Source organism: Podarcis cretensis, assembly GCF_951804945.1.
Source record: "Podarcis cretensis genome assembly, chromosome: 14".
Taxonomy (NCBI): domain Eukaryota; kingdom Metazoa; phylum Chordata; class Lepidosauria; order Squamata; family Lacertidae; genus Podarcis; species Podarcis cretensis.
The window spans coordinates 32440144-32466756 of NC_137183.1; the positions used below are offsets into that span (position 1 = coordinate 32440144).

The 26613-nt window shown below is 44.1% G+C and overlaps 2 protein-coding genes across 7 annotated transcripts; one reads left to right on the forward strand and one right to left on the reverse strand.

Moving 5' to 3' along the window:
- Nucleotides 1–415: 415 nt before the first annotated feature.
- On the reverse strand, nt 416–8108 carry GFER (growth factor, augmenter of liver regeneration; the record flags this gene model as incomplete). 2 transcript variants are annotated; one of them, XM_079952710.1, is made up of 3 exons in its annotated part: nt 416–3136; nt 3808–4016; nt 7671–8108. In XM_079952710.1, 3 exons carry the CDS (start codon nt 7989–7991, stop codon nt 2974–2976), a joined length of 693 nt encoding a protein of 230 aa, XP_079808836.1. In that variant the 3' UTR covers nt 416–2973. The 2 variants fall into 2 exon arrangements, with proteins under 2 accessions (XP_079808836.1, XP_079808837.1); XM_079952711.1 differs by lacking the exon at nt 7671–8108 and adding an exon at nt 6286–6483.
- On the forward strand, nt 6565–25652 carry NOXO1 (NADPH oxidase organizer 1; the record flags this gene model as incomplete). 5 transcript variants are annotated; one of them, XM_079952704.1, is made up of 10 exons in its annotated part: nt 6567–6640; nt 6910–6959; nt 17756–17999; nt 18751–18831; nt 18971–19046; nt 19794–19974; nt 22322–22515; nt 23371–23475; nt 23923–24040; nt 24677–25652. In XM_079952704.1, the coding sequence occupies 8 exons, from the start codon at nt 17910–17912 to the stop codon at nt 25356–25358; spliced, it is 1527 nt and encodes a 508-aa protein (XP_079808830.1). In that variant the 3' UTR covers nt 25359–25652. The 5 variants fall into 5 exon arrangements, with proteins under 5 accessions (XP_079808828.1, XP_079808830.1, XP_079808829.1 ...); XM_079952703.1 differs by having other exon boundaries at nt 6599–6802; XM_079952702.1 differs by lacking the exon at nt 17756–17999 and having other exon boundaries at nt 6565–6640.
- Nucleotides 25653–26613: the final 961 nt, after the last annotated feature.

Here is a 26613-nt window from a genome sequence, read left to right on the forward strand (position 1 = left end):
CTGCATCTGTTAAAATTCTCCCTTCTAGATAACCGTTAAAGGCACAAACAAACGACATGCTTTACAGCATTAGATGATTACCCTTCCTTGTAAAACTGCTCCTTCCCCACCCAACACCATTAAGAACATAAACAAAAGAATAGCTCGGTTGAATCATGCCCATTTAAGACCCAATACCTTCTTAGCCACTGTTTGAGGAATTATGGAATGTTATACTATTTTCCTACAAACTATTCTGTGTTTTAATATGATACCTCACTTATCTCTCTGCAAATGTAATTTATTATCTGAATCTGGCTTGCTAATAGAAAAGAAAACCACCACCAACTCTCTCTCTCTGTCCCTCCTTCCCAGGTTACTAAGGCCCTACAATGTGGACAAAATGTTTTTTAAAAATTAAAATGCGAGGGAGGAATAAAGGAAATAATTAACTTTATTGTTTGGTCACCAGCCAGGAAATAAATACATTTTTGAGATGCACTTTACCAACTGCCTTCATCAAGTGCATTTAGATAATTGACATTCTTTACCGATAAACAGAAATGCCTCAAAATAAATTATACAAAGCAGCTCAACTTTTCAGTCAAGATACAAAACATCACTTTTCCGTCAACGAAACCTTTAGCCATACAGCCACCACATGGGATTGCCACCTTCTTGCCTAGGTACCGTGAAAGTGCTTTAAAATGCACCAAGCCACGCTGGAGCCTATTAACCTCACAGGTCATTCTCCCTGGTCCACCTGCTATAAATTGCAGGATTCTAGTTTGGCTCGCAGTGGATGAAGGTGAAACACTGGCAGCTTAGGGACTGCCATTTCACTGGCTTCTTAAGAGCGTTTCAAAGTACAGGCCCCATCTCCGGGCCAGAACCTTGCATCCCTTTGCCCAGCCATCATAAACCTGGTGCCTTCCTGGTGTTTTTGACAACTCCCATCAGCCTCAGCCAGCACAGCCATTTTGGACTACAACTCCCATCAGTCTCAGAACTGATGGGAGTTGTAAGTGCAAAACACCAGGAGGGAACCAGATTGCTGAAGGATGCCGAAGCCCAGAAGTCTTTTGATTTATATTGTGATGTTAGCCTGAAAGCAGGAGACCAGGAAATCTAGTACAAACAAGGCAACCTATATGTAGAGGAAGGTATTACTAGACTCTTTTCATATAAAATGGCTTGGACATTTAGATTTACTGGGGCAGGGCATATGCAGTCATATGAAGGCAGATTTTGTTAATAAGGTGCCCAAGAGCTACCTGTTTGTTTCCAGTGATGAAACTCACTCATAGATGTTTCTATATACATGGCTATTAAAGTTGCTCATGATGTATGAGGAGGCAAGTGTACGTATCTAGAACCACAAGTAACAAACCATGATATAAAAACTATTATTTGATAGTTAACAAACCAGGGACACTGAACCATGGTTTCTTCAAACAACTTTCCCATATTTGGACAAAATGAGAAAATAGAAGACTCAAACATCTTCCTGTTGTGCTTGAAGGAAGAAGAGGAGGTGGAACATGCAAGCTCACGGCTTGACCCAGCTTGTATATGTAAACGAACCATGGTTACATCTACATCAGGCCAACAGCTTCACATAATTGTTGCTTAAGTGCAAATTATCTAAATTTCACTTGTGACTAAAAAGTTAAAATCTACCCTATATCAAAATGTAGTACAATTCACAGCTCAGAACTTTCTGCAGCTCAAGAGCAGTAATGCCACCCATGTAAAGTGTTTGCAAGGGCCAATGATCTTTTCAAATACTCACTGCCAGGTCTTCAGCCCACTGCCAATGTGGGCAACAGGCTGTTCACACAAGGATTCCTACAAGACGTAATGGTCCATCTCTACCTTCATATGCTCAGTGCACAACTATTTCTAATTTCACAGAATGCCTGACTTCCCACACACAAAGTTCTGATGAGTTAATAAAACCTTCCTTGAGAAAGGAAGCTCAGTGACTCTTCCCAGTGCTGTGGGGCTAATATGACCTTCATGAACCCCACCTCTCACAAGTTATATTTTAATACATGACATATATAATCCTAATTTCCCTGTGCTTAATCATTCCTTTCATTTGTATTACCCTCTTGCCAGACAGATAGAAATTAAAGAAAAATATCTGTTGACAAAGCTGAAATGTGAGACCTAGACTTGCACTCAGAAATTACTTGTATTTTCCCTGCTTTAGGACTTCAGCAAAGTTACTGGGATTCTACAACTCTGTAAATTTCTTTGTACCTTAATTAACCTGTGGAAAACATAAGGCAGCCTTCCCCAACCTGGTGCCCTTCAGCTGTCTTGCACTACAATTCCCACTGGCACCAGTCAGAATGGCTGTGCTGAGACCACTGGAAGTTGTAGTCCTAAACAGCTGAAGGGCACCAAAAGTTGGAAAAGGATGGTTTTAGTATCCCTTGAATGAAGAGAGCCCTGCAGCTCCACAGTGGTTAAATAGTACTCTCTTTAAAATAATTTTTAAACCATTCCAGATTACAAGGATAAGGGAAGAAAAAAGACACAATGTAAAATCTGATCATAAAGACAAACAAAATGAAGGCAGATTGCAGAACTGGGGGTGGCAAAAAAAAGTTCTAAAACTTTTCCCCCCAGCCTAGTAGTTCAGTGGCTGGAGAAATGTTTTTCCCTACCATTAAGAAAGTACTGATAAAAAGAATTTAAGGCAGCATTTGCTAGTAAGTATGTGGTCTGGAAAAGACAACCAGCAGGTAGAAAATTCCCATAAGACTAGCTTACTTCAGGACCTTCTTGTTACTTTTTCCAGAATCAGAAACAATCAGGCAGGACATCTATTCTAACACCTGCACCTCCTCCTCCTCCTGTATCACCACAACCTCAATACCAAAGATCAATTGTACGCTTCAGCAAAAGTCCATACAAGGCTTGATTTCATAGTTCTTTCTAGCTTCTTTTAATCAAGGTGAACCAATCTTGTATTTGCTAGGATATCTAATCGCAGGACCCGTCCTTCCAGCCATCTCGCCAGCGCTCATCTATAAGGGAACAGTCAAATTCGGGCTTCCCCAGCTTCTTATTGACCTCGTTGTGAAGCCGGCAGAACCACTGCGTCAAATTACGGCGGTTGCTGGCATCAGGTTGGTTTCTTCGTAATCTGTGTATGAGGGAAAACCAAACAGAGTCTAATGGCATTCTGTTGAACTTCCCATTCACCAGAAGTGGCTGGTGCCCCCTAAGGACTGGTGGGGTGCAAGTCAAGGAGCCCAACAGTAGGTGAAGCCAGAACCTATAACAGGTATAGCCAACTCCTTCTGGTTCTGTCCCCATCTTCCTCTCTATGAAGTTTTGCAAGGGGCAACACTGAAACTAAGGAGCAGGAGGAAGATGGCAAGCAGTGCCACTTCCCAGACTGGTTGTAAGGAGTTAGACAGGTGGAGACTGGCAGAGGGCAGACTGAGATTGGCAGGGCAATCTCTTCCCTGATGGACCAGCCTCTACTACAATCCACCTCATACCAAGATTCCTGGGTTGGGAAGTTAAGAGAGTGTTAGAACAGGTGTGAAATTGGATTATATTCTCACCCCAAATAAATTCCTGGGAAGTGTGGGAATGGCATCACACTCTCAAGAGAGCAGGCTTGAAAATTACAGGCAGAATTGCCAGTGATTTAGGATGGCTCATCACTTGGACCTTATACAGAAACAAGATCAAGCCTCAAGGTGGGTGTTTAGTGACCTAGTATTGCGGTTAACAGAAATACCATTGTGACACTAAATGCCAGCTCTTGCAGGTGAGGCATGGGACCTACTTGGCTGGTTCACTCACCTGCTTCTCAGGTCCTCTGCACATTCGTCACAAGGGAAAAACTTGGAAAATAAGTTGATGAACTGAACCATGTCTTTCTGCTCAGTTTTAGTGGGCCGATCCGGGTAAAATGCTGCCATTGTGTGAAGAAACGACCACGAATTTCTCCCCAGTTGTTCTCTATCTAAAGGGCAATCAGGAGGTAACTCCTTCTCTGCGGCTCCTGTTTCCTAGATTGGAAAAAACATGTACTCATCAGCAACAAGCCAGAGAAAACACAGAACAGTCCTGCACAGTGTGACTCTAAAGCAGATTTGTAAGTCACAGCTGCGTCAAAGGCCCTGCTTGCTTCCCCTTCCACCGCCTATGCAAACTGTCTTCTGTCAGTTTGGGGATTAAGCCAGGTTGGGCAAAGCATACTGTGCCAAGTCACACTGTGATGTCAGCACAGCAGTCTGTGATGTGATGTCAGCACAGCAGTCTGTGATGTGAGCACAGACAGAACACCTCACCAATATTTGTATGCATAGTTTTCAGCTGTAATTAGTAAAACTACAGAAGCTATGTCCAAATCTTCCTTATACCCCCCAAGAATCTCTCCCAAGCTGAGGCAGGGCACCAATAAGAGGAACCACGATGGCAGGAATCTCCCACCACAAAGTTTTATGGGACTCCAGAGACAGAGCAGTGTTAGAAACTGGGATAGAAAAGCTAAGAGCCAAATGGCTTCTGGGACTTGGGTTGTGGGCACCAAAACAAAATGTCTAGGCACCACTGGGGGGTGGGGTATCGGCAACACTTTTTAAATTATTTTTATAAGCATGAACTAATATGCAATTCACATGTGACATGTTGTTAATATCACATTTTTAGCAGACATTGTTAATACATGTTTAATTTGGTGTTTACAATAAAAATATTGGCACCGTACTTCAGTTTTCAAAACACTCTGTGAAATTCCTTAACATATTATCTATTCTTAACATATACTTTGAGGCTTCAAAGCACATACATTTCAGTAATCCTTGAGTGTCAGCCAGGTGCAAAAAATGGAACCCAGATTTTTTGAGGTGCTTGCAAATTGAGAATCTTTAGGTGCAAAATACGCCTGGTGCCCTACTAATTTTGAACCCTGAGACAGAGCCACTGCATCCTCAGGGCAGAAAGGCAGTGGATCCACTACTTCCTAGAGGCCTGAAGAGAGTTCCACAGGTTTAAATAGCTTCTGGGAACAGGTCTTTGAACAAGGAAGATCAACCCAGGGAAGAGAGGACCCTGTAAAAAAGCTAGATAGAGGGTTGTAGCAAATGCTACACAGAGGATACCTGTTGAAATTAATGGGCATGCCTAACTTAGGTTCTTTAATTCCAGTGGGTCTTATCTGAGTAGAGCTTAGTTGGATATACCTCAGAGAGTTAAACTTTTGGAACTGAATCAGAAATATTTTAGTTATTTACTTTCAGCAGTCATATCTAACATTTTTAATGCTCAAGGCAGTTTATAGTCAAGTATAAGGCAGCTTCTCATGTCTCTATAAATTCAACAAGGAAGGAGAATATCTCTGCCCCATGATTCATTCCACAATGACTGGGTAAAGGCGGGTCATATATATACTTTTTACAACACTCTCTCCATGTCCCAAGGGCAAGTTCAACCCTGTGACACCCCTCTCCTTACATCCCTTAATGCTCCATGAGCCACCTGCAGTTTCCAGAAACAACTGAAGAAGTTTTTGTCCCAACAGGCTTTCCCAGCTGAATCAATGGGTCTTTACTGCAAGTGCCCACTTGCTAGGGTTTTAGTCTTGTACTAAATGTATCTGTTGGTTTGGTAATTTTAATTACCTTTTGTGTGTCTCACCTTGAGATGGTTGTTAAGGAGTTGTGCAAGTTGTGTAGCAGTTACAGTGTTAGACTAAGATGTGGCAGACCAGGGTTCAAATCCCCACTCAACTATGAAACTCAGTGGGTGATCTTAGGCTAGTCACCGTCTCTCAGCCTAACCTTTACAGTTGTTGCGAGGATAAAATGGGGAGACAGAGAGCTATGTACACCACCTTGCACTTCTTAGGGAAAGGTGGGATACACACAGTGCTTTTTTCTGGGGGTACGCAGGGATACACATACCCCTAAACATTTTATGAATCTTTGTACTTTTGTTCATTTACTCTATTTTTCCCGATCTGAACTATAAAATGGTGGTTTTCTTGAGTGATAATGAGAGTACCCTTAAACTTTTTTTTTTTTTAGAAAAAAAAGCAATAGATACACATGTAATAAGTAAATAAGATCGCGCCATCGACCTTCTCCCGCACCCTCCACTCCATAACGCCCCTTAGTCCCAAGGCAAGCGGGGGACCGGCTGCTCTCGCCCCCTCCCCAACTGAACTCGCCCAGCTCCGCCCGCTCCCGCCTTGCGTCCTCTCGGGGCTCCCAAGGGCCACGGCTCCCTCCTCCCGCCCTCCCTGCGGCCTTCCGGAGCCCCACTGCCAGCAATCACCAGGTCCGACTGCTTCCTCTGATCCCGTATCCAACTCCTGAAGTCCGTGCAGGCCCGACACGGCGGCTTCTTCTTCTTCGGCTCGGCGGCCGGCAGAGGCTGCCCCTCCGCGGGTTTTTCAGCCCCGGCCGTCGAGGCGGAGAAGGGGAAAGGAAAAGCGGGCGCCGGTCCGGACGTGCTGGGGCTGGGCGCCGCCATGTTGGGTGCGCGCAAAGCATGCTGGGCCAGAAGGGGCCCGCCCCTTCGAGGGGGGGGAAAGGAGGCTGAGAGTGGTTGTCAATGGCAACTCCACTAGGCCGCTTCCTACGAAGGGAGGGGCGCTGTTGTATTTTTGCAGCCGAGGAAGAAGACCTCAGTATTAATAACACTAATATTCGTATTAAGAATAATATTATTCTTATGAACAGACTGCAGTAATAACAGTAGATGAAAAATAAGGGAGGTTTCAATTATTAATAATAATATTAATAATGCAGTCTAATTAACATACGAATAATAATAATAGATGGAAATTAAGGTGTGGTGAATATATTTTTTGTTTTTTAAAAAATACAATGTTAGAAAATAAATAATACAATTTACAATTTTTTGCTTTTTATGTCTCTCCCATTCCATTTTATCTAGACATTCTCTGCAATCTGCTGGGCCTTGCAGTGCCATCAGCTAGAACAATGGTAACACCAGAAATTATTTTCTAACTCTTGTTTACTTTATGACTATATAATTATCAAATGTCAAGCCTAATTAGCATTTAGTGTAATGCCATAAGCTACAGTTTTCTTTACTCTGGAGTAGCTCTATTAAAATTAATAAGCTCCATCTGCATGTAGGAACTCCTATGACTACAATTAATGATGGGAGGGGTGACTTGAGTTTATTCCAGACTACATGGCTTGCAGGAATGGGTTTTATAATATTTATAAAAGTACAACAAAAACAACAATATGCATTATAATCTTTGCTCAGAGCCTGGTGTAGCTAATTTGAGGCTGTGTACGTACACACCATATATTAAAAGCATTATCGCTTCTCCCCTGTAAGAATCCTGGGAACTGTAGATTACCCTTCTACCGCATAGCTACAATTTGCAGCACCCTTTACAAACTGCAATGCTCTACCTCCACAGTCAGTGGTAGTAACGTTTGTGAATAGTAGTTGATGGAAGATGCAGGAAGGCAATACAGAATGCTCTTGTTTCCACAGGCCTCTGGTTGGCCATTGTGAGAACAGGATGCTGGACTAGACAGGCCAATGTGGCCTCATCCAGCAGGCACTTCTTATGTCCTTACATGGTTCAAGGGAAGAGATTGTGAGAAGGCATCTTCCAAAGCAATCCCACCCCGCAAATAGCTTTGGAGCCTTTTTGCCTCTAGCCTAGCCCTCACCCCTTTTCCTGTTTCTGCTGGAGTCTTCTTTTGCTTGCCACGCCTGCGGGCTCTCTTCCGGCCAACGCTGCCAATGGCAGATCTTAAAAACATGGGGTCGGTGAGATTTGGCAATCGAAGCACCTTGCGCCTGCTGGACCTCCGGAGCGGAGGAGGTTGTGTCTTGCTCCTCGTGAAGTAGGGTGAAATGTGAGGAGTGTGGCAAGCTGGGACAGAGGCAGAAGGTTTGGCCGAGATAGTAGGGCACGGCTTCTCTGTCAGGGGCGTCTTCCTGACCCAGTAGAACACCAGCATCAAACGCCTCCTAGATGGGTTGGACATGCTGAAGGAGGTGCTGGAGGCCCAAAGACCAGGGTGCCTTCAAAGTGGAGGACGCAGCAGGCAGTTGCCTATCAATGGTGCCAAATCCAAGCAAATGTTAGCTCCAGTCCTGTTAAATCAATCCAGCAATTATGAATGTTAAATAAGGGATTAATTCCTCAGGCTGTATGAAAAGACTCTATGTGGCTTTTTAATAGCTGGGAAGCTCCCAACTACTGCCACTGTTGACAGCCTGTTGCCCCTTATCTCTACTTGAATGGGTTATGTCACAATGGTTCCTTCATCAGGTGTTTGTGAGCATGACAATGCTGTTGGGAGTTTCAGCAATGAAGGCTCAGGCATAACATACTGTTTGAAAGTCTGAACATTTCCTCTTTTTTTATTTAACAAAATTTATATACCACTTTTATAATTTATATACAAATTATTAGGAGAGTAAGTTAAAAATATACTGTAGTTTATTCACTTATAGGCTAGTTGACATACTTTATTCCTTCTTATACTTCTATCCCACCTTTCCTCCACAGAGCATACACACTTCAGCCTCCACCTTCTCCATTTTATCCTGACAGCAATATTGTGAGCTAGGGGCATAGCTCGGTGGTAGAACAACTGCTTAGCATGCAGAAGGCATCAGGTTCAGTCCCCAGCATCTCCTGGTGGGACTGGGAGAGATCCTGCCTGAAATCTTGGAGGGCTGCTGCCAATCAGCGCAAACCAGGTATCTTCAGCCTTTGAAGACCCAGGACCGCCTTTTAATCATACATGCATTTGGGGACCCAATTCTTAATCTTTTCCCATATATTTGCAGGGTGTTAGCGCTCTTGTTGCAACCCACCTTGGATCAGGCTGCAGCATGTTAGTGGGTGCCAACCCACCAGCTGAAGCCCAGTGGTGTAGACAATACTGAACTGAATGGACCGGTTTCATGTGTTACTCCATGTTGGGCTGAGAGAAAGAGAGGAACTGGCCCAAGGTCACCCAGTGGACTTCATGGCTGAGTTTGGGATTTGAACCCTGCTTTCGCAGGTCCTAGTATAACACATCCAAAACATCTGGAGCATTCCAGCTAGGGTGGGGATCATGCACATGGTCTCTCATCTGAGCCTTGTAAATGGTGCTGAGCTTTTGCTTCCTGGTTCTAAGATGTTTTGGCAAGAGCAGGGTTTCTTTGATTCCCCCCCCCCCTAAAGTTGACATGTTAGAGCCTCACTGAATGTGACTTTGGGTGTGGGTGGGTATTACTTTTCCAAATAAAGAGGAAATGCATCACCCACAAAAAAAGACATTGATGTGCATCAACTTTTCATATGCTAATTTATTAATAATAATAATAATAATAATAATTGAATTTATATGCAACTCTTTCTTCCAAAGGAGCTGAGAATGGCAGATGCACAGTTTAAAAGCCAAGCCAAGCCATTCTAAAACAGTTAAAACAGTTAAAAAACAATTATAATTAAAAACATGTAAAAGCAGTTACTGTTTAGCATTATTCTATCCAACTATCTTAGGGCAGAGGCGTAACTAGACCCCCATGTGTTCTTGGCATGGAGCCATATTGGTGCCCGCCCCCATCTCTTGCACCCTTGGCAGGAAGCTGAATCTAGAGAGACCATGGACCAGAAACTCAAAAAGTCACACTTGGGCTCCTACAACGGCTTTGGAACTGCCCATCAGCAACAGGGCAGAGGCTCCAGGCCTGGACCTCATGCTGAATTTCTGCTTTGACTTCCAGAAACATGGCACATGTAGCAAGACGATGATGGAGCTGCCCTGACAACCTCTCTAAGCTATCTAGGAAGGTTTTTAGACACTGATGTTCTCCCATTCCCCTAAATGACCAGGACAGCAAATAGCTAGCAAATGTTTAGGTTGGGCTTCTGAGTCAGAAAGGTGTTTTCCCAAGGAAATAGGATAATAAATTGTGGCAGACAAGTAGAACATTTTTACTTTTGCTTTGTTTTCACATATGAGGAAATCAAAACATGCAAATTGACTCTCCAGGTTGCTGTAAGTATGTGCAATCTTTGGCCTATATTGAGCAGGACCCCCCACTTGTGGCAGAGTGCTAGATGGTTTTTTGATCTCTTCCTGATCCTCATAAAGTTTCTTTTGGTTGCTAATTGTTTAGTTGAATTTAATGGGCTCATCTTACACATTAATATAATGTTATCTTTCAAGTTAGACAGCATCCTAAACCTAGACAGCATCCTAAAAAGCAGAGACATCACCTTGCCAACAAAGGTCCGTATAGTTAAAGCTATGGTTTTCCCAGTAGTGATGTGTGGAAGTGAGAGCTGGACCATAAAGAAGGCTGATCGCTGAAGAATTGATGCTTTTGAATTATGGTGCTGGAGGAGACTCTTGAGAGTCCCATGGACTGCAAGAAGATCATACCTATCCATTCTTAAGGAAATCAGCCCTGAGTGCTCACTAGAAGGACAGATCGTGAAGCTGAGGCTCCAGTACTTTGGCCACCTCATGAGAAGAGAAAACTCCCTGGAAAAGACCCTGATGTTGGGAAAGATGGAGGGCACAAGGAGAAGGGGATGACAGAGGACAAGATGGTTGGACAGTGTTCTTGAAGCTACCAGCATGAGTTTGAGCAAACTACGGGAGGCAGTGGAAGACAGGAGTGCCTGGCTTGCTCTGGTCCATGGGGTCACGAAGAGTCGGACACGACTAAACAACAACATCTTTTAAGCATGTATGGGATGGAGCTGGGTATATAACTCTGATCCAACAGGACTCTTAGTGTTCTTAAAACATCTGGGGGGCAGTAGATTGGGAAACGGTGTGGTAGGCTTTCCTTTTGAGTTAATATGTATAGATTGCACTTGGTGTAATAGGGTGTGACCTATTTTCAGGGTGTGACCCCTGAAATCTTGGAGGGCTGCTGCAAATCAGCGCAAACCAGGTATCTCCAACCTTTGAAGACCCAGGACCTCCTTTTAATCATACATGCATTTGGGGATCCATTTCTTAATCTTTTCCCATATATTTGCAGGGTGGTAGTGCTCTTGTTGCCACCCACCTTGGATCGGGCTGCAGCATGTTAGTGGGTTCCAACCCACCAGCTCAAGACCAGTGGTGTAGACAATACTGAACTGAATGGACCGGTTTCATGTGTTCCTCTGTCTTGGGCTGAGAGAGAGGAACTGGCCCAAGGTCACCCAGTGGACTTCATGGCGGAGTTGGGATTTGAACCCTGCTTTCACAGGTTCTAGTCTAACACATCCAAAACATCTGGAGCATTCCAGCTAGGAAAGGCTGTTGTGGAATTGCTTACTGCTTACCTGATGCAGATGGTAGGTCTGAGTACCTGCAATTGCAATTTGCATGCTTTATGGTGCATGGGCAAAACTCTGCAGAAGTTCTGAAAAGTTCTGAATTGCCTTGATGCACTGAGCTATGCAAATTTACTCAATAAACCACACTAGGATTGCTCTGCTAGCTGCATATGTTGGTTGTATCTGGGTGCTAGGCAGGGGTGATGCATGCAGTTTAGCTACCTGAGGCAAAATGGTCATTGCCACCTTCTGGCCCCACCTGCTGCGTTCCACATCTGGTCCTGTGCCCCAGCACTTGCCAAACTTGGCAGGAGGCAGGGTTTTCCTTAAAGTGTTGCTGCTTGCTTGGCTTCTCTGCCCAGGTAGAAGCAGTAGAACAGGTGGGTGAAGCACAGCCTCTTGCATTCTGCTGCCAGATACGCAACTTGGGTTGGCTGGCTGTGGTGCTAGCAATGGAAGAGCAAATTCAAGAATCTCCAGATTTTAGATCCATGTTTTCTGTTTATATTTATTTTCTTCTACATTCAACTGCTACCTTGTAACACTTTGCCTACTTTTGTGTGTGCACACACTTAATTTGCAGATGATACTGATATTTGCACTGGACACAGTAGAGATGTATCAACTTTTATGATTATTTTTTACAGGAAGGATGTGAATTTCCAAGGGCCCTGTAAAGTCCAGAGTTACCATAAGGTTGACCTGCTTTTAGGGTGGGGATCATTCACATGGTCTCTCATCTGAGCCTTGTAAATGGTGCTGAACCTTTGCTTCCTGATTCTAAGATGTTTTGGCAAGTGTGGGGTTTCTTTGAATTTTTTTCCTCCAGAAGCCGAGCAGAAGAACAAAGGTGACATGTTAGAGCCTCACTGAATGTGTCTTTGGGTGTGGGTGGGTGTTACTTTTCCAAATAAAGAGGAAATGCATCACCCACAAAAAAGACACTGATGTGCATCAACTTTTCATATGCTAATTTATTATTAATAATAATAATTGAATTTATATCCAACTCTTTCTTCCAAAGGAGCTGAGAATGGCAGATGCACAGTTTAAAAGCCAATCCAAGCCATTCTAAAACAGTTAAAACAGTTAAAAAACAATTATAATTAAAAACATGTAAAAGCAGTTACAGTTTAACCTTCTTCTATCCAACTATCTTAGGGCACAGGCGTAACTAGGCTCCTGTGTGATCCTAGCATGGAGCCATATTGGTGCCCGCCCCCATCTCTTGCACCCTTGGCAGGAAGCTGTATTAGCACCTCTGAATCTAGAGAGACCATGGACCAGAAACTTAAAAAGTCACACTTGGGTTGCTGCAACGGCTTTGGAACTGCCCATCAGCAGCAGGGCAGAGGCTCCAGGCCTGGACCTCATGCTGAATTTCTGCTTTGACTTCCAGAAACATGGCACATGTAGCAAGCCGATGATGGAGCTGCCCTGACAACCTCTCTAAGCTATCTAGGAAGGTTTTTTGACACTGATGTTCTCCCATTCCCCTAAATGACCAGGACAGCAAATAGCTAGCAAATGTTTAGGTTGGGCTTCTGAGTCAGAAAGGTGTTTTCCCAAGGAAATAAGATAATAAATTGTGGCAGACAAGTAGAACATTTTTACTTTTAGTTTGTTTTCACATACGAGGAAATCAGAACATGCAAATTCACACTCCAGGTTGCTGTAAGTATTTGCAATCTTTGGCCTATATTGAGCAGGACTTTTGACCATGGATGTTTCTGCAATCCTGTCTTTATAGTGTGCATACCAACTTCCTCAAGGGATCATTTCTCTTCTCCATCAGCTTCCAGTGAATCCTAAAGGCTGCTTGAGGTCTGGGATGGAATATTTTTTGATTCAGGAAAGATCTAAGAATATTAGAAGAGACCCACTGGGTCAGATCAAAGCCCATTGTTGCACAAGACTTCCCAATCAACGATGGTTACATTCACACCATGCTTTTAAAGTGCTATGATACCACTTTAGCATGGTATGCTAACATAACTTTAATATAGCTTCCCCCAAAGAATGCTGGGAGGTGTAGTTTGTTAAGGGTGCTGAGAGTTGCTAGGAGACCCTTATTTCCCTCAAGGAGCTACAATTCCCAAAGACGTTTATCAATCATATTCCCAGAGAACTCTTCCCAGGAATTTTTGGGAACTGTAGTGTACCCCCTCGCAGAGCTACAATTCCAAGCAACCTTAACAAACTACAGTCCCCAGGATTTGGAGGGATGGTGTTATTTCCTGAGTTGAATAGGATCCAAATTGCAGCAGTCTGATTGGTCCTAGAACAATAGGATTCAGAATGCAGCAGTCTGATTGGTCCTAGAGCAATAGGATCCAGAATGCAGCAGTCTGATTGGTCCGCAGGAGCCACTCAATCTAACTCCAGGTGGAAGTGAATCCGCAACCTGATTGGCCTACAGGAGAATCCCGGAATTAGCCAATCACGTGGGGCCCATTGTGTAAATAATGTATATAAAGCAGTTAGTTTGGGGAAACTTCCATTCCTCCTCACTACTATGAGCTGAACTATGAACATGAAATCCACACTCGACTCCGAGTATATTTCAGACGGAGAAAGAAGCTGTGTCCTTGAAATGTACATTAATTGTGCCCTAAATGTATGGTGCTAATGTGACCTGTGTCTGTGTACTTCTCACTACGTGTATTCATGTTCATGGGGATCATAGAATCACAGAATTGTAGAGGGAGAATTTATGAGGGAGTCTGCTCAACTGTCAAGCAGCTCTTACCCTCATGAAGTTCTTCCTGAATACTTAGTCATTCACAATCGCCTTTCTTGTAATTTGAATCCATTGGTTCGGATCCTTCCCTCAGGAGTAGGAGAAGCCTGTGTTGTCAGATAAAGTATAATGGATTATTTCTCAATATTGATAGAGCACCAGAGAATTCCTGGGTTTGCAACCCTTAAGGTGCCCCTTTAGGATGCCTTGCCTGAGAGCAGGTGCATGCACACCATGGTTTTTAAGCACATTCTCTGCCAATTAATCGTGGGAACTGTAGTATTCCCAGTATTTGTTAATTGTAAACCACAGTTCCCAGGATTCTTTGAGATGGGAAGGGAATGTGATTTATACCTATGGTGTGTACGCAGCCTTAGACTTTGGAACAAATGGCTTATTTTTATTTTTTTATTATTTATTTCATTTATATCCCACCTTTCCTCCAAGGAGCTCCAGGTGGCTTATATGGTTCTCCATTTCTTCATCACAACAACCCTGTGAGGTAGGTCAGGCTGAGAGGCAGGAACTGGCCCAAGGTCATCCGGTGAGCTTCATGGCCAAGCTGGGATTTGAACCCTGGTCTCCCAGATGTTGGTCCGGCACTCTAACCACACTGGCTTATGGGGGCTTTCCCCATTTTGATGGAAATGTGCACCCCTTCCCTTATTTTAAAATGTGGTAAGCCAGCCTAGTTAACTTTAGGGGGGCTTCCTGGTCATCGTGCCAAGTGGGACCCATGGACATTTGCCCCAGATTCCTGCCCTGATGGCTCCACTGCCTGAGAGGACCGTCAGATCCTGGAGCTGGCCTGGCCCCACAAGAACCCTTAAAGGCAGAGTGTTGGTGGAGCCAAGTCAGGATTTTACCCTTGCCAGATAGACCTATTTCGTGAGCAGATCCCACTGTGGCTAACTTGCTCTCTTTGCCCAGTCAATAATTCTTCAAACTTTTGCTCACCATTTGTACCACTTCCTGATGCTCTGTCTGTTCATCAGTCCCCCACCCCACCCCAATGTGTTGCAACAATATACTTCAACCCCTTAATAATTAACAGCACTTGTCCATCAGCGTTGTCTTCTGGCATTCTCAAGGAAATCATATTGACTTTGCAGTCCTGAACACCCTCCAGAAACTGGGTTTTGCCCCTCAAGCCCTTCTAAGTCTGGGCTTGGGCCAGGCAAAAGCTACAGTCAGGCAAAAAATATTAGACACCGAGAGACAACAGGACTGCGCAAGGTGCCCCTACTATAAAATTGGAGAAATCGAGAGATATATAGCCGCACCGGCAGCATATCTCTTCTTTCTCGTATCTAGAAATGCAAGAAGGGCCTTTACACTCGCCAGAAGCTCAGCTCTTCCCTCGCCGGTCCTGGATGGAGCCTTTAGAAAAGTCCCGTACGCTCAGAGACTTTGCACCTGTCCATTGGGAGAGATAGGAAGCCCAGAACACTTGTTCTTTAGATGTCCCTTTTATGAAGAGGCACGTAGTAAGATCATTGATCCCCTACTGGTGAAGCTCGCCGACCTCCCGCAAAAGCAAAAATTTGACCTTTTCCTGTTAGGCAAAAATCAGAAGATGACCTGCATGGTCGCCAGATTCTGTGTACAGATCTGTAGGCGCAGACCATCGCCCAACTCAAAATAGTCCTGCATGAAAATCCCCAAACTCGATTCCATGGGTGACTCTGAGTCAACTCCCTGGGATAGTTTATTGTTGTACATTGTTTTTAAATTTATTGTTGTACATTGTTTTAATTGTCTGTTTTACTTCTGTGACTATACCCCCAAGTGTGTTTTATAAGCTGGTCTCCGACTGTAATAAATTATCTTTATCTTTATCTTATATTGACTTTGCAAATACTGCCATACCTATCTGTTTCTTTGGGGGAATTTCTTTAATTTCAGTGTTTCCTTGTCAAAGTCAGAAACGTGACAAGGTTATGTTGCGCAGTGGATTCATTGGTGAGAGAGAGGAGAAAAAGAAAGGAATGCAAATTTGGGAGGGGAGGAGCAAACAGCTGAATAATGGGGCAGTGCTTTTGTTGTTTAAAAAAACAGGTGTCTTGATCAAAGTGCCATGGCTGCCAGCACAAAATGGCTGCCATGGGCATAAAAAAGGGGGGAGTGGGTACACACCAAAACCACTGAACAAGACCTTGTGAACCATCACCACCAACCACAGTGCAAAGTTCACTGTGATTTGAACACCATCCTTCAACCTGGCATCCTCCACATTTCTCAGCCTAACCTACTCCATAGGGTTGTTATGCAGATTAAATGAGGATGAGGGAAACCATCCTTTGAGAAAAATGTGACATATAAATGCAATAGAAGAATAGAATTGCAGAGTTGAAAGGGGCCTCAAGGGTCATCTAGTCCAACCCCCTGCAATGCACAAATCACACCGAAATAATCATAACTGCAATAATAATGTTTTGGACTACTGTACATTATTTGCCTCTTTGTCCGCTATGTAACAGTTTACAAAATTAATGTAACTTAAATTCATTTCAATGTGAAGGAAATGTCAAACTGACATGGAAAAAAGTCACTAACTATGTATCATTTGCAGACTTAAACAAATAACAAAGTTGTGAATGAATATTTATTGTATTCACCTGATGGATATCCTTTCCTGACCACAGATGAACACACAAGCTGCAGCGATCTCTGTTTCCGATTTTGTTTTTGTCTGAATTCTCTACAATTCCTACTCATGATAAAACAACTCCCACAGATTGGAGGTTCAGAGCATTGGGAGTCAGCTGGCTTGGTCCATATGAATGAAGTGTGGTTGTGGTGGGAGGGATATTTAGGATGCTTCTTCCCTGAGTTTGGATTGGTGGAACAAATTCTGCTCCCTCCCCCTCCATTATCCCTGTGTGTCTCTCTTTCCAAATATGGAAGGCTGGGGGTGGGGAGGCAGGTTTTGGATCAAAAGCAGGTCAAGGGCATCTGCCTACAAGGTGCAACGGATGATGTCACAATTAAAGTGCATCTTGTATCAACATGATTTTTTAGTAAGTGGGCAATCATCATCAGCATTTGTTTCTTACAGACATTTCTGCCTTTCATATATCTTTTTATTATATATGATGCTTTAAAATACTCTTTCTTCTATTTTATCTGTTTATTTTTAAGTAAAATTGGGTTTTTAACCTAGTTAAGATTGACCATTAACTTTGCAGAGTAATTCAGTCTTGGAAGCTGCCACAAAGGGAGCAAGGGATGGTACATAAAAATATGCAAAAATGAAACCAAAAGAAGTAACCTTTTCAGCTTGCTATAGCCAGTGCAGTAAAACGTCTCCATTTAATGTGGAATGAGCTTTCTGGGACAGCAGCTAGGGGAAAAGTGCTGTCTTGTCGGGGTGTGGATAAAAGTGTTGTGACTCAGTGGGAGAGCATCTATTTTGTATGCAGAAAGTCCAAGTTTCAACCTTCAGCATCTTCTGCTAGGGCTGGGAATGCCCCCTGCCTGAAAGAGCTCTGCCAGTCAGTGAAGACAATACTTAGCAAGATGGGTCAAGAGTCTGACTCATAAATATAAGGCAGCTTCCTATGAGATGTGAGCCTGTGTCTCTCTGCTCCTGACACTCTATGCCACCCTTTTGAATGTGCCAAGGGCTCCAAAATGTATTGGGGTAGCAACAAACAAATAAACAAGGTTGATCTCCTGAGAGATGGCCTTGTAGGGGGTCTGGGCTCCATACCTGCCTCCTTTCCCCAAAGAATCTCTCCAGGGTTGCCAGACTTTGGAACTTCTGGGCGGAGGAGGAAACCTGAGTTTTAGAGCCAGCTGGGAAAAGCTGGCCCCTCCTCCCTGGGTGCTCCTAAATACCTGGCCTGCAGGAAGGAGGTGCTTCAAAGAGATCTTGCAAGACAGATGGAGCATCGTCCTCTGGGGGAGATGAGCAGCGGCAGGTTTCCCGTGGAGGTGAAAGCAGTGGGCTTGCTGAAGCACAGAAAACAAAAGGTATTTCAGTTGCCCCTCTGCAACTCCCACAGTTAATGCATGTGTGTTGGATCTGAAAATATTTTTAGGTGTGGAACTGATTTTAATTTGTTTTTATATATGGAGCTGATTTGAATTGTTTATGTTTATCTAGTCTAACCCCCTCCAATGCAGGAATCACAGCTAATTCCCTGACAGATGGCCATCCAACCTCCACAAAAATCTCCAATGAAGGAGAATCCACCACCTTTTGTGGTAGTCTGTTCCACTGTCGCATGGTTGCTACCACCAGAAAGTACTCCCTAATGTTTAGTCAGAATCTCCTTTCTTGTAATTTGAACCCATTGGTTCTGGATAGCGGCAGGAACAAGCAATCTATGTGACAAACCTTCTGATATTTGAAGAAGGATGTCATATTACCTCTCAATCTTCCCTTCTCCGGGCTAAACATACCCAGCTCCCTCATCTGTTCCTCATAAGTCTTGGTTTCCAGAATGTAGTATAGCTGTAGCACGGAATTTTTCCTTAAAAAAAAAAAGACTTCTGAGAAATGTCAGCTTGGCTCTAGTTGGGTGGTGAAAAGGATGCCTGAAGTTTCTTCTGCCCCATGGGGATGTTGGGAGGGTCCAGCACAGGCTATATGCTGCCCCCCCCACTTGCTGCCTCTTTCTGCCTAAGGGCAGGTCTGGTCCTAAGCAGGCCCACCACCCTAAGAGCTGGCTGGGAGACACTCAGGGCCTGTAGGAACCATCTGCTCTATTTTCCTCCCCAGGTCTGGATGCTTCTTGTCTCCTGGTCAGATCAAAACAACATTCTCATCTACCGGGAGTTTGAAGAATTTAAGAAACTCCATGTAAGTTTGCTTTTGAACGTAAAGGGAATAAGATTTGAAACTGGGGAGGCCAGTTTCCCTTGTTTCTGCACAATGATTTCTCCTCTGTTGAGAAGCATGATAGTACTCATTTTCCCTTCTTGTTTCTCCCATCGCTTAGAAAGACTTGAAGAAAAAGTTCCCTATTGAAAGTGGTCTCTTGAAGAAGTCCGACCGGACCATCCCCAGGTTTCGAGGTAAAAGGGGAAGAAGGGAGGCCTTTCATTAGATTTTAATTTTAATTGGATTGGGGACATCTGCTGTTTGCATCCCTTGCCTCTCCCATCAACAGAGAAAACTTTTAGTTTCTCCTCCTTGTAGTGGGGGAAATGCTGTATTCCCACTTCACTGGAGTTGGGTTTTACAACAAGCTCAGTGACCATTGCTCAGGGCCAGGGACAATGGAGTTGTAGTTCAGCAATATTTGGGTGGGACTACGGTCCCCCGTACCTGAGGTAGGTAGACCCATGATCTGAATTGGTATAAGACAGCTTCCAATGTTTTATATTTACCTCCTCAATACTTGTAGCCTGAAGGCAGGAAGTATAAACAGGGCTGTCTTACCCAAAAGCGCTAGGGGTGCGGGGCACCCAGGCGCCGGGCTCTCAGGGGCAGCAGGCTGAGAGTCCGAAGCCCGAGAGTTGAGTCCAGGGAAGAGCCCGCCCATTGGTCGGAGTGTCACGGTGGGCCCTTCTGCTGTGGGCGGCTCTGCACCACAAGTTTGGGGGTGACCGAGCCAGCGAGACACTGAGGTGGCCGGCTGGCTCCGCCCTCCTGCGCGCCTGGGACTGGGCAATCCGGGGGGGGGGGGGGCGCCGGGCAGATCTTTACACCCTGGCGCCACATATGCTTAAGATAGTCCTGAGTATAAAGGATGGGGGGTTGGGGAGGAGGTGCTGCCAAGAGCCACCACAGCACCCCCCTTCTGTTGGGTTCCCTCCAAGATGTAAATGTGATGCTGAAGAAGAACCAGAAGTTGAGCAGGTGCCAGGAGAGTCTGATGTTGTTGGAGATTTACTGTCAAGAGCTCCTGAAGACAAAAGCCAGGATCTCCCAGGGAGAGGATGTCGTCCATTTTTTTGAAGCACAAAGCCGAGATATGGACCCTTCTTTTCCAGAGAACAGGTACCGTCGTTTTTTAAGAAATGAAAGTATATATATCTATGTATTTATAAGGACTGGTGTCTCTGTGTGCATTTTTTATATCTTAAGGTGGGGGTTTTTGAGGGGGGGTTGCAACAATTAATTATAATATGGAACTTGCCCTCAGGTTTACAATCTAAATGACACAACAGCAAAGGAAAAGGGATGGAGAGGGAGGAAAGGGAAAAGCAAGCGCAGGCAACACGACAACCTCTTTGGATATGTTAATGGTCGCAGTTAACTGGCCAGCTAAGGCCCTTAACTTAAAAAAGGAACTGGTTTGGCTGGCTCTGCAAGTTTTCACTTATAGATTTTAACTTCACAGATACAGGATCATAGGTTTGGAAGGGATCTGTATCATTCCAGAATGACCCCCAAAACCTATAAAAATTCTGATAGGGCTCTGTCACTCCTTGGCCTGGTGACCAGCCTTCTGTGACAACAGTCAATTCATGGGTCAGAGCTGCTTGCCAATTTTCATCTCTCACCTTCACAGCACTCCTGTGTGTGTGGTCTAGAACAAAGCAACACCCATCACTGTGGCTTGTCTGTTCAGACTAAAGCCAAGTCAAACCGCTGTTTGCAAACCCACTTCACATGTGGTTTCCAACTTTGGCTTGCCAGCCCCTAGCAAGCCAGTGGCTTGCCACTTCCAGTATTATGCCAAAATACAACGAAGCTTCCCAAATGTTGGAAGTGATTCTGTGTCTGAATTTAGCTTTATTCATTGTACTGGTTTTAATTCTCAGGGTTGCACACATGGCAGTATGGTTGTGGCAAGGATGAGGAAAGGGTAGTAAATGGATTGAGCTGAAATAAAAACCTTTTAGTTATGACTCTCAGAGCTGCCTTCGTGATCTGCTGACTGTCGTTTGCAAACAAACTCTGACAGATGTAAGAGTGGTCATTACAGATTGGCTCATGAAAGCTTCCCCCCACCCCTTTCCTTTTTTTTTGGTAGCTGAATCTGACAAATTAACTTTTGTATGTTTTCAAAATGGAAAATGACATGAACTACTGCAGAGATGTGCACATTTCAGAGTAGGTCGAAATAATAATTGCAGCAAAATGCCACGTTGAAGGAAACTGCTAAGGATCATTGTGCATGTGGGTTTTTATAGAACTGATCTGTCAAATTAATTGATTGAGATACTTTGAAGATTCCTAACTGACAAATACCTCACTGGCCTGCAGCCAACATAGCACCAGAGTTTTCTTTATGGTTATATGAGTTTTAAGCATTTGTCTTAATTCTAAGCAGTGACATATCAATGAGCTATTGCTATTGATAGGCCATGCTTTTATAGAATCATAGAATTGTTGAGTTCAAGGTACCCCAAGGTTCAACCCCCTACATTGCAGGAATATGCAGGTCTTCCATAAAGGGAATCAAACCTGTGACGTTTCCGTAGTCAGCACCACACTATTTTGTTTATATGCTTTCCTACTTTCTTTGCATGCTTTTATGTATGGGGAAGTACCCTAACTCAGTGATGGAGCATTTTTTATTTTTTTATTTTTTGCATGCAGAAGATCCCAGGTTTGATTCTCAATGACATTTCTAGGTAGGGTTGGGGGAAAAACCCTGCCTGAAACCCATAACAGCTTCTGCCAGTCAGTGACAGATGGACCATGGGTCTGAATCGTTGCTTCCCATATTGCAGTCTGCTACTTTTCTGATGAGATGTTTTCCAGAATTCCAGCCTTGAAAGACACCAAGTAATATATACTAGGCAAAGTCTGCGGGGAGAGGTTCTCCTGCAAGTTCCAAAGATCTCAGAAGCCCACTCTGGACAGTGACTCGGAGCAGGGCTTTAATGCAGCTGCCTCTGTTCTGTGGAGTAGCATTTGTGTTGAAATACAACAGACAGCCACTGTCTACACTTCCCAGAAACAGCTGAGGCATTTTTGTTCCAACAGACTTTCCCAGCTAGGTAAATGAGTCTTCACCGTGTGTTTTCACTTGTTAGGTTTCAGTCCTGTTTCAAATGTATTTGTTATTTTTGCTGCTGTTGTTGTTGTTTTAAACTGTTTTAAATTATCTTATGTGTAAAACGCCCAGAGACACTGATTCTGAAGGGAGTTAATAAATTAATTGCATTAGAAGTAATAAATGGTGTCACCAGGGATGAAATTCGACTGGAGACCAAGCTCAGTGAGAAGACAAGTTTTCCCAATCTGCTGTAATTTCTTTGGAATTTATTCCAGTTCAAAAAGGGACATAGAATCCTAGGAATGGAGTTGGAAGGGATGCCCTGCAAGGGTCATCTAGTCCAGCCCTCTGCAGTGCAGGAATCACAGCAGACAATCATTCCTTCCACTTTTGCAGCATTGTGATTTTGCCTTCTGAAATGGGCCCAGGGAAGAAAGAGACTCCTTTGCCACCCAGCGCGACCATCACCCAGCCGGTCGTCTCCCAAAGTTACAGGTGCATTGAAGCCTATGAGACCAAAGACACAAGCAACAGGCTCTTCAGAGCCACCAAGGGGGAAATACTTGAAGTCCTCATGAAAGACAAGACAGGTATGCTTCTTTACACCATTTCTGTATGGCATAGGCAGCCCTGTTTAGGAACGTTTTTAATGTTTGAAGTTTTATTCTGTTTTTAATGTTCTGTTGAAAGCTGCTCAGAGTGGCTGGGGAAACCCAGTCAGATGGGCGGGGTAGAAATAATAAAATTATTATTATTATTATTATTATTATTATTATTATTATTATTACTACTACTACTACTACTACTATTATTATTATTATTATGGTATTATTGAATTGTAGAGTTGGAAGGGACCCCAATGGTCATCTGATTCAACCTCCAAACAATATGCAGGAACCACAGCTATTTTCTGCTCTTCATCAAAATAAAAATTGCAGAGCGGTTCACATATAATAGCACAAGATACACAGCAGAACAGCTTTCGCCAGCAAACCTCACCCTGTCCCGTGTCCGCTGTTGATGCTGCATTCTGGAAAACAGGTGCAGCACCATGGCTGTGAGATTTGAGCTACAAATCAGGAGGTCCCAGATTCAAATCTCATTTCTGCCATGGTCATTTCTGTCAAATCTCATTTCTGTCAAATCTCATTTCTGCCATCACTGGCTGGCTTTGGGCAAGCAGGCTTCTCTCAGCCTCCTCCCTTTTTATTTATGAGAATAAAAATATCTAGTTTTTAAGGTTTGTAAGGATTATTGAGAGAGGTGGGAAATCTGCATCCCTTCAGATGTTGCTGACTACAACTCCCATCATCCATGCTCTCACCAAATTGGGATTAAGGGGTGCAGTTGACCCCCCACTCATCAGGTTCTGTCTTTTAAAAGGACACACTGGGGGAAACTTGCAGATGGCCTCAGCTTCCTTTCAGAGTCATTCTTTTCTGCAGGATGGTGGCTGGTGGAAAACTACTGGAAACAAATTGCCTGGTTCCCAGCCCCGTACCTGGAGGAGACGGAGGAGGCAGCTGCCACCGAGGAGACAGAGGAGACAGGTGAGTCTGGACAAGTCTCAAGTGACTCTGATGCTTTCTCATAGAGGGGAACATCAGGCAGGTGCCTCATTTGTCACCTCTGCCTCAGGGTTGTCTATGCCAGCCTCCATCAACCTGGTGCCTTCCAGCTGCTCTGGGCTACAACTCTCGCATCAGCCCCAGCTTCATACAGCTATGCTGGCTGGGGCTAATGGGAGAGATAGACAGTCCAAAACATCTGGAAGCAAATCCCCTAATGTATGGCTCTTTATGCACATTTTTGGGTTGAAGAACTGCACTGCAAGATCCAGAAAAGCAATATGGAGGACAGCTGTGCTTCGGTTTACATATTGGTTTGGGAAGTTGCCCTTCCCTGTCCCAGTTGCCTTTCTTCTTCCTTGCTCATGTGGTGCATTGTTTAGGAAAACAAGTAGAGAGCTGGAAACAGTTCCTCCTCTTTTCTTTCAGGGATGCTGTATTATGTCACACGGGCTTATGAGGCCAAGAAGTCGGATGAACTGTCTGTGAAGATGGGTGTTGTGGTGGAAGTGCTGGAGAAATCAGATGATGGATGGTGGCTTGTTTGGTAAGCCAGTAGGGCTAGAACTGTTGATGAGGATAACTTGTCTGCTAGTGGCCAAGCACTGGTAACTGCAAAGTTTGATTACTGTAATGCACTCTGTATGGAGCTACCCTTGAGGTTGGTTTGGAAGCTGCAGCTGGTATAGAACTCAGCAGCTGAACTGCTGATGGGCATCAAACATTGTTGGCATATTATTATTATCATCATTATCACTGATTTATTAACTGCCTTCCAATCTCAATGCATTTTACACTAATTAAAAGCAAGTAATTCCTCCTTGCCCAATCCCATACACTTAAAACAAGACTGGAGAAAACTGAGAAATGATGTGACAGCCATCTTCAAATATCTGAAGGGCCGTCACATGGAAGATGAAACCACCATCAGGGATGCCTCTTAGTAACCAAAAGCTTGGAGATGCTTGTAACAGATATCATCTGTGCCATACAAAATAAACTAAAAAACAGTAGAATGAAAGGTAGTTCAGCCCTGTGAGAGGTAGCCTGTTCCAGGCTGCACAGCAACATTCCCCACCTGACCTGCAAAAAAATGAAAATGAAAAAACAAACCAACCCATTTTTGTCATCCTGGAACTTATTTTGCTTTTAAATTGACGTTTTTGCATTTTTGGTCTTTCAGGTATAATGGGACTACAGGCTACGTCCCTTCCATGTTCCTCCAGGTGTACAGAAACCCTCACAGCAAATTCTTGGCTCTCGTCAATAGCAGCCTGTGTTACTCTATGCCAAACCTACCTCAAGCTACTAGTCCCTTGAGTAAGAGCTCCCCAAGCCAACAGAGAGGCTCTTGTGAGGGTGCTACCCAGCTTCATTCAACCAATACGACGATGGATATGCAAGAATACGACACGCCCCCAAGTAGAATGAGATCCCACTCTCTGAGTGTGTCTGTGGCCGTAGCCACGTCTGGGCTGGCAAGTGGGGTGGACTGCTTGTCTGACAGCTCGGGAAACGCAAGTGGACAGGGATATGAGTGGCCCCAGAATCCTGAGGTGAATAGGGTGAGGAACAGCACCCCTAGAGAGACCCTCCTCCTCTGTTCCTCAAGGAGTCATGGCTGTCTCTCCCCGCCCCTGGAGAGCAAGCATCGAAGCGACTCTGGCTTTGAGGAGCAACCGTTGGGCTCATCTGATACTTTGCTTCGCTCCTCAGATTCTGAACCCGCTTCTGGTCATCCAACGATACCCCCACGCCCTCAGGCCCATGAAATCCTCCAGAGGTGCACCACCATCACCAGAAGAGCCCTGCGAGGGGCTCTGACCAGGGCCAGCTCCACTGCATCCTCTCAAGCCTGCCATTGAAACGGCAACATAGAGGGTGCAAAACAAGGGGGGTAGCAGGAGCTGGTCCAAAACACAATGGGAGGGGGTGAGTGCCAGTACTGAGCAAGGCAACACACGCAGCCCTACATGTGTGCATTTAATGCTTGGAGAGTGGGTAAAATGGAAGCGACTCTTGCAGGCCTCTCTGACTGATAAACAGGCTCATTTAGCTCGATACAGAAGCCTTCCCCAAGCTGGGGTGCTCCAGATGCTTAGAACTATAACTCTCACATCAGCCATACTTTCTGGGGCTGATGGGTTATAGTCCCCCCCGCTCCAAACCTAAAAACCCAATGGCTGCCTGATTACATAGGGCTGAAAGTACCACCCCGTTAAATGTGTGGTTCCTCATACTTTGCCTTTGGACTAGGGCTGGAGAACCTGTTGCCATCCAGATGTTGGACTAGAATTTCTTGGACATGCTGACTGGGATTAATGGGAGTTGGGAGTAATCCATCACTGCCTTAGGGTGACCCCTACAGTGATAGTTAATGCTAAGAAGGCAAATTAATGCTAATTTGAATGGAGTTGTTTTCTCAAGCCACCAATGACTGAAATTCCTCTCCACTGTAGTGTGCAATTTGACTTGCTTGCTTGAGCAAGCTCAGCATCTTTTATCTGCGGCAGAGTGCTAGATGGTTTTTTTATCTCTTCCTGATCCTCATAAAGTTTATTTTGGTTGCTAATTGTTTAGCTGAATTTAATGGGCACATCTTTCACATTAATATAATGTTATGTTTTAAGCATGTATGGGATGGAGCTGGTTATATAACTCTGATCCAACAGGACTCTTATAGTGTTCTTAAAACATCTGGGGGGCAGTAGATTGGGGAAGGGTGTGGTAGGCTTTCCTTTTGAGTTAATATGTATAGATTGCAGAACTAAGTCTGTAAATACATTTATCATACAAGTACTGTATGATTTTTTTTCTAATTCACTTGGTATGTTATTCTCTTAAGATGCATTTCTAAATATTTAAGTATTTAAAAATATTTAAAATGATTATTTTTAAGTATTTAAATTGGTTGTGTTATGTTTCAAGCACTTGGTGTAATAGGGTGCATTTAAATAAAAAAAATTAGCCAATCCTTTCATATCCTTTTGATTCACGAGGCGTATATTTTTAGGACCCACTTTATTTCTGAGATTTTAAGATGCTTTAAACTGCTCTAATATTGTGCTGTAATTGTTGTACCCCCCACCTTGGGGGCTCAGAACAACCCTGAACACCATG